This window comes from Pygoscelis adeliae, unplaced genomic scaffold (assembly GCF_000699105.1).
Source record: "Pygoscelis adeliae isolate BGI_AS28 unplaced genomic scaffold, ASM69910v1 Scaffold242, whole genome shotgun sequence".
Lineage (NCBI taxonomy): Eukaryota > Metazoa > Chordata > Aves > Sphenisciformes > Spheniscidae > Pygoscelis > Pygoscelis adeliae.
In genome coordinates this window covers 4,473,405-4,483,519 of record NW_008824369.1, presented here as the reverse complement: position 1 = coordinate 4,483,519, position 10,115 = coordinate 4,473,405, and the positions used below count along the sequence as shown (strand labels likewise).

General features: G+C 52.1%; 1 protein-coding gene across 1 annotated transcript in view; it reads left to right on the top strand.

Annotated features, from left to right (window-relative positions):
* TNRC18 (trinucleotide repeat containing 18) overlaps positions 1 to 10,115 on the top strand; it is a 71,723-nt gene that overhangs the window by 41,677 nt on the left and 19,931 nt on the right. Inside the window, 8 exon segments of the mRNA XM_009320080.1 lie at positions 1 to 102; positions 600 to 1,547; positions 2,194 to 2,369; positions 3,122 to 3,258; positions 3,712 to 3,840; positions 5,739 to 5,913; positions 6,991 to 7,354; positions 10,018 to 10,115. The exon segment at positions 1 to 102 is cut by the window's left edge and continues 26 nt beyond it. Of these exon segments, the coding sequence (XP_009318355.1) occupies positions 1 to 102; positions 600 to 1,547; positions 2,194 to 2,369; positions 3,122 to 3,258; positions 3,712 to 3,840; positions 5,739 to 5,913; positions 6,991 to 7,354; positions 10,018 to 10,115 (2,129 nt within the window).

Genomic DNA, 10,115 nt, shown 5'->3' with positions numbered 1-10,115 from the left:
CCCCTGCCATCCCTCCAAAGGAAGAGGTGCCCGAGACCGTGGAGAAGAAAGACCTGGAGCTGGAAAAAGAGGCTGCTGGTCCTTATCAGGCCTTGTTCCCAGGTAAGAGAGCCCTGCTTTGGCAGAGTCCCGTTGTGTTTGTGCCTGCCTCCCTTTTTCTCCTCAGCTCTTTCCTGCTTCCATCCCTTCCTCTAGAGAAAACCGCGTAGCTCCTCTAAAAGACAGGGGAGAGGCAAGGACCAGGGGTGGTGTGATGGACTTGGATCGATGCCTGGGTCTTAGGGGCACCTGGGGCTGTAGGCTGTCTTCTTCCCTTGGGTCGAGCCTGGGTTGGTTCCTCCAGGGCTGAAGTCTCAGTGGGAGAAGTATGTAGGAGGCAGATCTCCCTCCAGTTGCAGGAAAGTGCTAGAAAGGTGCAGAAGGGACCTCTGGGGTGCTGATGCTTGTGGCAGCTTGGCCAGGAGAGAGGTGCCCAAAGCAGCCACTGCTTGAGAATAGGAAGAGATGGGAGATGAAGGGAACCCATCTCTATGCCTTAGTGAGAGAGGTGCTTTAGAGACCCGGCCTTTACACAGCCTGTCCCTTCTGATGTCTTGCAGAGATCCCCCCAGGATATCCATTCCAGTCCCTGCCTCCCTCCTTTGGAAGACACTATCCCTACCTCCTCCAGCCCACCGCAGCATCTGACGCAGATGGCCTGGCTCCTGATGTCCCGCTGCCTGCTGAAGGCTCTGAGCACATGGAGCTTTCCCCAGAGGTCAAGCCCATCCACCTGTCTCCGTCCAAAATGCTAGAGCCCATCCAGGCAGCAGCAGAAGAGGAGTCCTTGGAAGAGAGGGTGAAATCAGAAGTGCAGATGGAGGAAAGCCAAGACGGCATCTGTGAGCAGGACATGGGGACTCTGAACATCACCACCTCTGCAGCCGTCCCAGTGCAGAATGTGGACAATTGCAATCTCCTGTTGCATCAAGGTGAAGCCCTGGGTGCTATGGAGCAGGACCAGGAAGACCTCCAGAGCTGCCCACCTCCTTACCAGGTTGTGGCCTGCCCTGCAGAAGCAGAGGCTCAGGCAGAGACTGGAGGCGGAGCAGAAACCTGCTCTGTGCACATGGACTATGACGGTTCGCTCGTGCACGCGGAGAACGAGCCGCCTGAGATGGACTTGACGCCCCAGCGGGAGGAGGCCTCTGTAGCCATGGATCTGCAGAGTGCCGATGTGCCCCGGGGGAGGGAGTTTCCCAGCCTGCCCCCTGAGGAGGGGGAGCAGGGGCCAGAGATCCCTTCCTACACGGAAGAGGCAATCTCTTGCCAAATCCCAGCTCTGGACATCAAGCCAGGCGACCCGCTGGCAGGGATGAACGCTTTGGTGGCTGCCACAGAAATGCCTCAGGCTTGTTCCTTGTTGACTACTGCCAGCGTCACTCCATCCCAGATTAAGGTGGAGGTGTTACCTGACCAGGCCTTGGAGCACTCCTTCTTGCAAGGGATCACTTTGCTCAGTGAAATTGCAGAGATGGAGCTGGAGAAAAGGAAGCAAGAAATACAAAGTAAGTTGTGAGTGGGGAGTCTGGCCAGCCTTGGGCTAGGTTGGGTCCCCCTGCATACGGCCCTGGCGCTCTCTGTGCAGGCAGAGGAGCAGAGGCACAGGCTGGGATCTCTTGCAACCTCAGCCAGGCAGCAAGGAGAGCACTGCCCTGAGTTGCAGGAGCGGCTGGTACTTTGGATGGCGTTGGAGCAGGGTTTTTGTTGCAGTAGGCTGAGCTACGTGTGGCTTTTGTACTGCTCTCCCCTTCCAAAGGCCCTCGCCATGTCTAGACAGTTTGTGGTATGTGTAGCGGAAATGGAGCCCCACTTGCCGAGAGCTGCCAGGGTAACACCCTTCTGGCAGGCACTGAGTCTGCAGTCTGTCGGGGTTTGGCACAAGAGGCCCCAGTAGCTCCAGATGATGCTTTCCAAGAGCTTGGCAGGTCCTGAAAAGATCTCACCTTCCAGTAACTTCCTGAGGCGAGACGTGATGGGAACTGCTAGTTACACCATGGCTGGGCACAACAGGAGATCTCAAGTGGGGGCCAAGGGTGGCTGGGAGGCTCCTTGAGCTGCCATGGTCCAGAAAGGGACATCAGCCTCTCCTTGTGCCTGCTGGAGGAGCAGTCTTGGAGAGTGAACCTCTATAGCTTTTTTTTCTGTCCTCAGCAGGTCCAGAGAGTTTCCCTGTCCGGCCAACGCTGGAGAGTTTGCTGGCTGCCAGCACCCACATGCTCATGGAAGTACTTTCCACCCCCTTTATGGAAAGTCTGAAAACCATCCGGCTGCCTCGAGAGCTGAATCCCAACAAAAAGTACAGCTGGATGCAGAAGAAAGATGAACCTGTAAGTAGCTCTTAGTGTGGCTGAGCCTGAAGAGCCACGGTGCATCCACTCACTGCAGCTTGCTCTTCCAGCCACAGTTTGCCACCCGGCTTGTGTTGCCCTTCTGCATTCAGCAAAGCACACCAGCATTTCCCTTGCGTCGCGTTCGTAGCTGCGCAGGAGTCGGTGTGATGCAATTTAGCTTCCTCCCTTGTTTGTGAATCAACACCATTGATCTCAGCAGGACCCTCGGCAGCCCTGGAAGCGGTGTTTGTAATACAAAGCCAGCAGGAACTCGTATGTTACTGCTTTGGCGGGGGGGATAAATAAAGATAGTGGCAGGAGGGTTTTTCTTTTTTTTTCTTTGCTGACTCTTCCCCATGGGAGAGACTGACAAATTATTTTGTACCCAGCAAGTAAGTGTTCCAAGACAGGGAATATTTTGATCTGTCTTTTTAAATAAGTGAAAACAGGCTCCATGGGTGTATTTTATCCTTCAGGTTCTTTCCCAGGGTTGCTCTCCCTCAAAGCTGATACCATCCCATGCATAAGCCACAGAACATCTTTGCTTGGCTGGTTTTGCTCGGGTTCCGCTCTAGGGCTGTGCTTGTTGTGGGTGAGGGTGCTCTGCTCCACTGGAGCCCATGGAGGGCTTCCCTGCCAGGCTGCAGATCTTGGCCATCGCAAGGGCACCCCAGTGTGCACCACCCCTGGCTAGGTGGGGGCCTGGACACGTCCTGATCTTCTTGCCCCCTCTTGCCTCCCCACCCCAGATGTACTCCATCAAATCGGCCATTGAGAACATGGATGCAATGGAGCTGGACTACAGGATGAGGCTGGCAGAGCTGCAGCGCCGGTACAAGGAGAAGCAGCGGGAGCTGGTGAAGCTGCAGCGCCGCAGGGACTCCGAGTAAGTCGCAGGCTGCTCACTCGGTCTTTCTTTTTCCAGCTGGGCACTTTCACTGCCTCTCGGTCTGGGAGAGAAAACAGCCCTCCATCCCCCCCTGTCTTCTCTCCTCTCCTCCTGGTATGGTCCGCCAGAGCTTTGCACAACACACTCCTAGGCTGTGTGACACGACAACCTGATCACTGGTGAATGCAGCTGGGAGACCGTATTAGAGACAACCTTGGCTTCAGCAGCTCAGTTTAGCAGTTTGGTGACAGGCGAAGGTTCTGGGTTGGCTCCCGTTCTTGCTTGCTTGCTTTTAATTTTTTTCCCTTTTTCTTCTTTTTTGGATTTATTTGCTTTATTTTTTTTTCCTGTTTGTTTTGCTTTTTGGTTGCAAAATTTGATTTTGCTTTTTTTTTCTTTGCTTTTTTTTTGTTGCCTTGGTTAACAGTGAAGCGTGTGGTTTTTTTAAAGGGAAAAGCATGACGAGAAAAGTAGAAGCTTGGCAAGAAGAGGCCCTGGAAGGCCCAGGAAGAGGAAACTTGGATCAAGCGCTCTGTCACCCATTAAGGAGAGAGGGAAGAGTGACAGCAAGAGTGGAAAGTAAGGCTGGAATTTGGGGAAGATGGGAAAATGGCAGGGTCGCTGCACCAGGGTCTTACTTGGGGAGAGCATCTTGGATGCAGCGGGGGCTCGCCATGGTGTTGTGTTGGCAGGCCGGTCTCTGGCAGCAGTGGTGTTGTGGAAGTGTGTGCATTTAACGTGAGCGTGTCCTTGCAGTGGGAATACAGTGCCAGCCTCCTCCCTCCCCGCTGGTAGAGCACGTGTCTGTGGTGTTGCGTGCAAGCAGGACAGGCTGAGTTGAGCGGCGGTGAGGTGATACGGAGCAAGTGACTGGGCAGGGACCTGTAAGTGAGCTCTTGGTGTTGGGGAGCACATCCTCGTGTGTTTTCAGGAGAGCGGACGGTGCAAGCTGGTGCTGTAGAGCTAATTGATGCTGATGTCAAAAACGGGAAGGACAGGACTGTTCCAGGTTATCTACTTTGCAGGGCCTTTCTGCTGTGTTTCTGCTGTCTTCATATCCTGTTCCCTTAATCAGTGGGAGTTGGTTTCACCTGACCTCTCTCTTTCAAGTGTCTGGATCATTCTGTCTTCTGCTTTCTTCTCTTTTCCAAGTCCAGTTGCTCTTGTTTGGGATGCCTGGATCCCACCACTGTTGGCCATCTAAACATCCATAGATGGCCAAGTCCCTCCAATGGGAAGGCACCTTTGAGCTATCTCCCTGTGTGCTATGTATTTTTGCAAATGTGCTTTCAAGGCTACAAATTAGATTCAGGTGCCCAGCTCCCACTGACCGTGTGCTTCTGAAAATCTGTCCTCTTGATGGCTTTGTGTTTTGCTCCTCATTTGGGTGGCTGGACAGGCTGGAGGCATCCAGAGGTGGCTGGAGTTGTGCATGTGTTGTGTGTGTGATTGTGTTGCGTGTGCGTGCCCCCAACATCCCAGGAATGCTTGAGCAACCTGGCGTGGGAGATGGAGGTGCACCCTCAGCCAACGTCCAGGGCCTGAGGTGTTGGTTTAGCTGTCTGCGGAGGTCAGCAGAGAGGCTGGAGGGGATGGGAAATGCGTGGAAGCTGAGGAGGCTGCCCCGTGTCACTGGCTTTGTGGTGGTGGTATGACCTGGGCCAGCAGGCTTAGCGTGAAGGAGGCGGCATATGAGAGCTTTTAATGGAGGCTTGGTAGAGGTCTTGAGGTGTTGACTGATCATCCATCAGATAGTTACTGGAGACAGCTGGGGAGCAGTGAAAGATGTGTTTATAGTCTCACCTACTTTTTTTTTTGTTTTTTTTTTTTATCATTTATTTACCCTCTCCTTTTCCCCCCAAATCCCGAAGCGAGAATGAAGACGCAGATCACAGATGCCTCTCGCAGAGGGGCCGGGCTTGTAAAGTGGATTGCCTGTCCTTTGAGCAAGCCAGCCCCTGCAGTACCCTTGTCCCTCTGTACCACCCTGTGTGGCAGTTCCTTACCACCTCCTTCCTCATACCCAAGCAACCAGAGCAAGTGTCTGGGCAGTGAGGCACCTCCCTGGGCCTCAGGAGTCTCTCTTTGCACCTACAGAGTCTGTCAAAGTAGAGGTGGGAAAAGACCTACAGGGCCAGCTCAGCTGTCTATCCTTCTCTCTCCTGCTCTGTACCAAATCAGGCACTTTTCGGTGGCTGTTACTCAAGACACCAAATACTTCCTTTCAGAGACCACCTTGCAGGTCTCTGATTTCAGGCACCCTCATCTGTGCTGGTGGCCAAGAGTGTGCAAGAAGGGCTCCTTGGCTCTCCTGTTTGGTGGAAAACTTTGTCCAAACTGCTGTGTCTTCACAGTGGACTTGGCTCCCGTTGAGGATCCCCACTGTCCTAGGAGGCATTTCACCTCACTTTTGATCTTGGTGGGGATCACAGGGAGGAAAGCCCCCCACCTTGACCCATGCTGTGCTTGGCTTGCAGACTGAGCAAGTCCTTGTTGCTCTCCGAAGACTCTGAGACTGGCGAGGGCATGAAGAAGAGGCACAAAGGGGCCCTCCCGGAGGAGGACGAGGATGTGGAGAGCAGCAGTGGCAAGATGAAAGGGAGGAACCAGAGCTGGGAAGAGCATGATGTGGCTCCCAGCTTCTCAAACGAGGTCAGTGCCCTCATGGGGAACATGGAGCCATGGGCCAAAAGCAGATCTCTTTCCTGCTTTGCTAGTGTTGGCTTGCACTGGATAACTCCTCCTGATCTTAGAGTGTCTGCTCTCAGTTCACGTGCGTTTAGAAGCTCTTCATGAGAGGACTGTCTGTGCAGCAGAGGGGTGTTTGCAAAGGCTAATGTTGCCTTATGGAGGTTGGACCTCTTTGGTAGGCAGAGCAGAGGCAAGCGCCTTCGAGCCAGCCAGAGCATTGCAGTGTTGCACTAGCTCTGAATCCAGGGCAGTGCTTGTCTTACCCCTTTGCCTGTCGAGATAGTGGAGGGGAACTGACTTCCCGAAGCAAGGGAGGAAAGGGAGCGCAACCTTGCTATTTTAAATGCAGGGTTTTCTTCTGCTCCTGTAGAGGCAATGAGATATTTACTGGAGCTTTAAGCTGCTGATGAAATCCAAAATGCATACAGGCTAAGTACTGGGTTACAGCTGCTGTTATCTAGCTGTAGCACATGTAAAGTATATTTACTTTTTTCAAGAAGCAAGAAAATACTGAAAAGGGTGTAACAGCCCTGGCTGTAATGCAGTGGTGCTGATGCTCTTGCTGAGAGGTATTTGGGTCTTTTTGGCATCCCAGCCTCTGGAGCTGGTTGATTATGTGGAAATCCGTATTTATTTGGCTGGGGTTTTGGGTAAAGAAGATTTTTAATCCTCGTGATTTGGAGAAAAACTTGTAAAACCAACCCAAACATATCCTAAAAACCAGACAGTGTTGAGAAAATAGAACTCCAAAACATGTTGTTCTATGGACATATTTCTTTTGGAAGAAAAAACATTTTTTCTAAGTTAATCTTGCGATTTTGTAGTGCTTGATAAGGGTAAAGCTGTGCTGTTTGCTGACATCTTCCTCTTCTTCCTCCCTAGCACCATGGTGGGTTATGGCAACTGGGGCTTAAGACCATCATTTTGAGGCCTTATTACCTAGCGTGCGTGAGAGACTGTTATGAGGGTTAGTAAAATCCCTCAGGTCTGCCATATCTGCTCTGTATTCACCTGTCTCTCTTCCTTTCACCTTGGCAGTTAAAGCTCAAGAAGAAGAAGGTGCCATCAGATCAGGAGCAGCTGGCCAGCAAGCTTGACAAGGCCCTGTCGCTCACCAAACAAGACAAGCTCAAATCCCCCTTCAAGTTTGTCGACAGCTCAGGGGGAAAGCCAAAAACTAGTGGAGGTGGCAGCAGGTACCTCCCACCCCACGAGGCTCTGCCAAGCAAGGAGGAGAAGAAGAGCCTGGCCAAGAACCTGGGCCTGTCACTGAAAACCACCAAGGAAGGTAAAAACAAAGTGGCTGCCAAAATGAAGAAGATGGAGGTGGGGTTAAAAGTCAAAAATCAGCTCAAGGTTTCCCATTCACCAGCAATATCTGAAGTTAGCAGCTACTCCTATAGTAAGTAACCCCTCATTTATCTCTTCTTACGGTGTAATCTGTTGTGGGGGCTTGTGGTGGGGGTTTCTGGCCTAATGGAAGGGGTCTTGGAGATGGGTCTGGTTTTGCTCATGAGTGAAAGGTGACTTCCTCCCTGGCTAATCAATGCTGCTGCATCTTTGGGGTGAGCATGAGTTGTCCACCCAACCTGCCATCCAAGAGGTAGCCAACGTGAGTGCATCTCTTCCTGGCCTGTGTTGTACTGATCATCAATGGGGAAAAATGCTTTAAAAAGAGTTGACCCACGTCCTTGCTTTTGGTGGGAGTAGACGCTCTCCATCTACCTGTCAGATGAGGACTCGTAGCCGCTGTTCCAGGAGGTGGTTAACGGCTGACTTTTGAGGTCCTTAGTGAGTTGGGTAGGAATGGTTTTATGATTATGCCATGGAGTCAGTTGGAGAAGGCAAAGGCTGCCAGGGGGCACTGATGTTCATAAGCGTCCTCCTGCCCTTAAGCGTTGTGGCTTGGTTCCTGGCTGACTGTGCTCAGCCTTCCCATCTGCCTCATCAGTGTTCATCTCCACCCCAGCATCCTGCGTACGGACTGCCATTTCTGAACCCAAAGTATACCCGAGGCAAAGGTTCCTGCAACCCAACAGAGCTAGGGACCCCTGTTACAGAAGGAAAAAGCTCAATTGCAGATAGTGTTGGGAAGACAGTAGAACCAGAGGTAGGAGTCTTTTATAGTTCAGGCAGACAATGGGGCAGAGAGCACGTGAGGCACTTGGAGTTTATGGTCAGAGGCCTGGTTGTGTGGCTGTCTTAGCTCACTTGTATATGCATCTTTTCCTTTGCTTGCAGCTATTTAAGTCCATGTTAAAACTCTTACAGGGTGTTTGTATGCATAACAAACACCGGTATGCTCTTGGTGCAACACCAATTTAGAAATGTCACTAATGGGAAAGATGATGAGCTAGTGATTCTCCAACTGAACAAATGTTTGGCGTGAAATTAGCCATTTACATGGCAAAATAGGAGCCATTGCATCCACTGGACTTGAACACAGCCTTTGGCTGGCCGTGCTGTACACACCACCCAACAGTTCTGCTCTTGAATGTGCTTCACCCCTAAGGACAGACACATGGCTCCTACACTGGGAGCTCAGGAGCTAATGGGGAGAGGAGGCATGGGCTGTTGCTGGAGCAAAAAGCCTTGGCTCATGGCAGAGGGAGCTTTTGCAGTGCCCTGGCACTTTGTATTGTGGTTTCATGAACAAAACCTCCCTCCCAGACCTAAGGGAGCTACTGTTTCACCCCTCTCCTCTCCAGCGAGTCTCCTGGTGTAGGAATGTGCCCCTTCGCCACACAGATCTCAGCGCAGGAGGATTGTTGTCAGTGAGGAACCAACTCTGAAACGGCTCAGCTTTGGTGTGTGATTTTTCAGCTGTGTGCAGGTTCAAGGAAAGGGCTTTAGCCTGTCATTTGGTCACTCAAGCGTGATGGATTTGGGGAGGCAGGTCGAGCATATGGCAGCACCTCCCATGACTGGTGGGCTGCTCTTGTGTAGGAGGAGAAGCGGGACTGGTGCCAAGTCTTTCTGTCTCCTAACCTCATGATTTTCTAGCTGGATTCCTGAAAACCTTGGGCATAGATCCAAAGGGCGGGCTGAGCAGCCTATTCCCACAGATTTTAACAGAAGTCAGATGCCCAAAATAATTTGCATATTTGGGCTTTGGGCCTCCTAAACCTGCTATCCCTCGTTCTTTCACCTCCACAACCAACGCAATAGAGGTGGGGAGTGATGCCCGACCTGGGCTGACACTGGAGAGCATCTGCTGCTGCTCACAGGCTGGAATGGTCCCCGCCACAACGTCCATAACATTGTGGAGCTGATGGTGTGTTCATGAGCCAGGAGGTGACAATTCGTACCTGCTTTTATTGCGTCCGGGGTACCATATACTTCTCGTTCCACTCATCAGATGCCAGAGGGGACCGCTGAATAACTTCTCACCACCCACGGGGCTTGGCAGCTTTGTAAAGCCACAGTTCGCAGACTGAGGAGCGGCTTGGTCCATGCTCCGTTTCAGTGTCCTTTATATTGCACACTGCAGAGCATCTCGGGTGGCACGTTTGGAGTTAGACATTTGGAGTTAGATGTGTTGCCTGCTTGGCAGCTGGGCTTGCTCCTGCTGCCCATGTCGAAAACCCTCTGGGAGAGTTGGTTCATGTAGAAAAGGAGATTTGGGTCAGAGTGTTGAACATAACCACGGTTAAGACTAATTCAGGTTGATGGCCCGGTTGTTGGTGTCGCTGCACCTTTGGTGGACATCTTCATAGTGGAAATGTCTACCTCAGTTTTCTGCTCCTGAGCTGAAAACACCCCTTGGATCCTGTCTCAAGGGAGGACAGGAGTCATTTGGCCTAGATGGAGAGTGTCTATTTCTGACCGAAAGAAGGAAATACATCTTTATTTGGCTTCCGCTTGTTGAGCCCAAGACTTGTGATGGAGGGACCTGGCAGGGGTGGAAAACGTTGGCACACGGCCCCTCCTGCAGCTGCTTTTCCCTCCTGGTTTACAGCCTCTTCACAAAGAAACGCGCCAAAGCACCCCCCAAAAAGACCCACCCAAAAAACCCCAAATCCCCATTCTCTGATGTAATGCTCTTCCCACCCACTTTGACCGCAGATACGGACTCGGAGGAAGAGGAGGAGGGATCCCTGAGGGATGAGTGGCCAGTGCAGCCCCCGTCCGCCCCCAAGCCGCGGCCGCCCGGTCTCTACAGC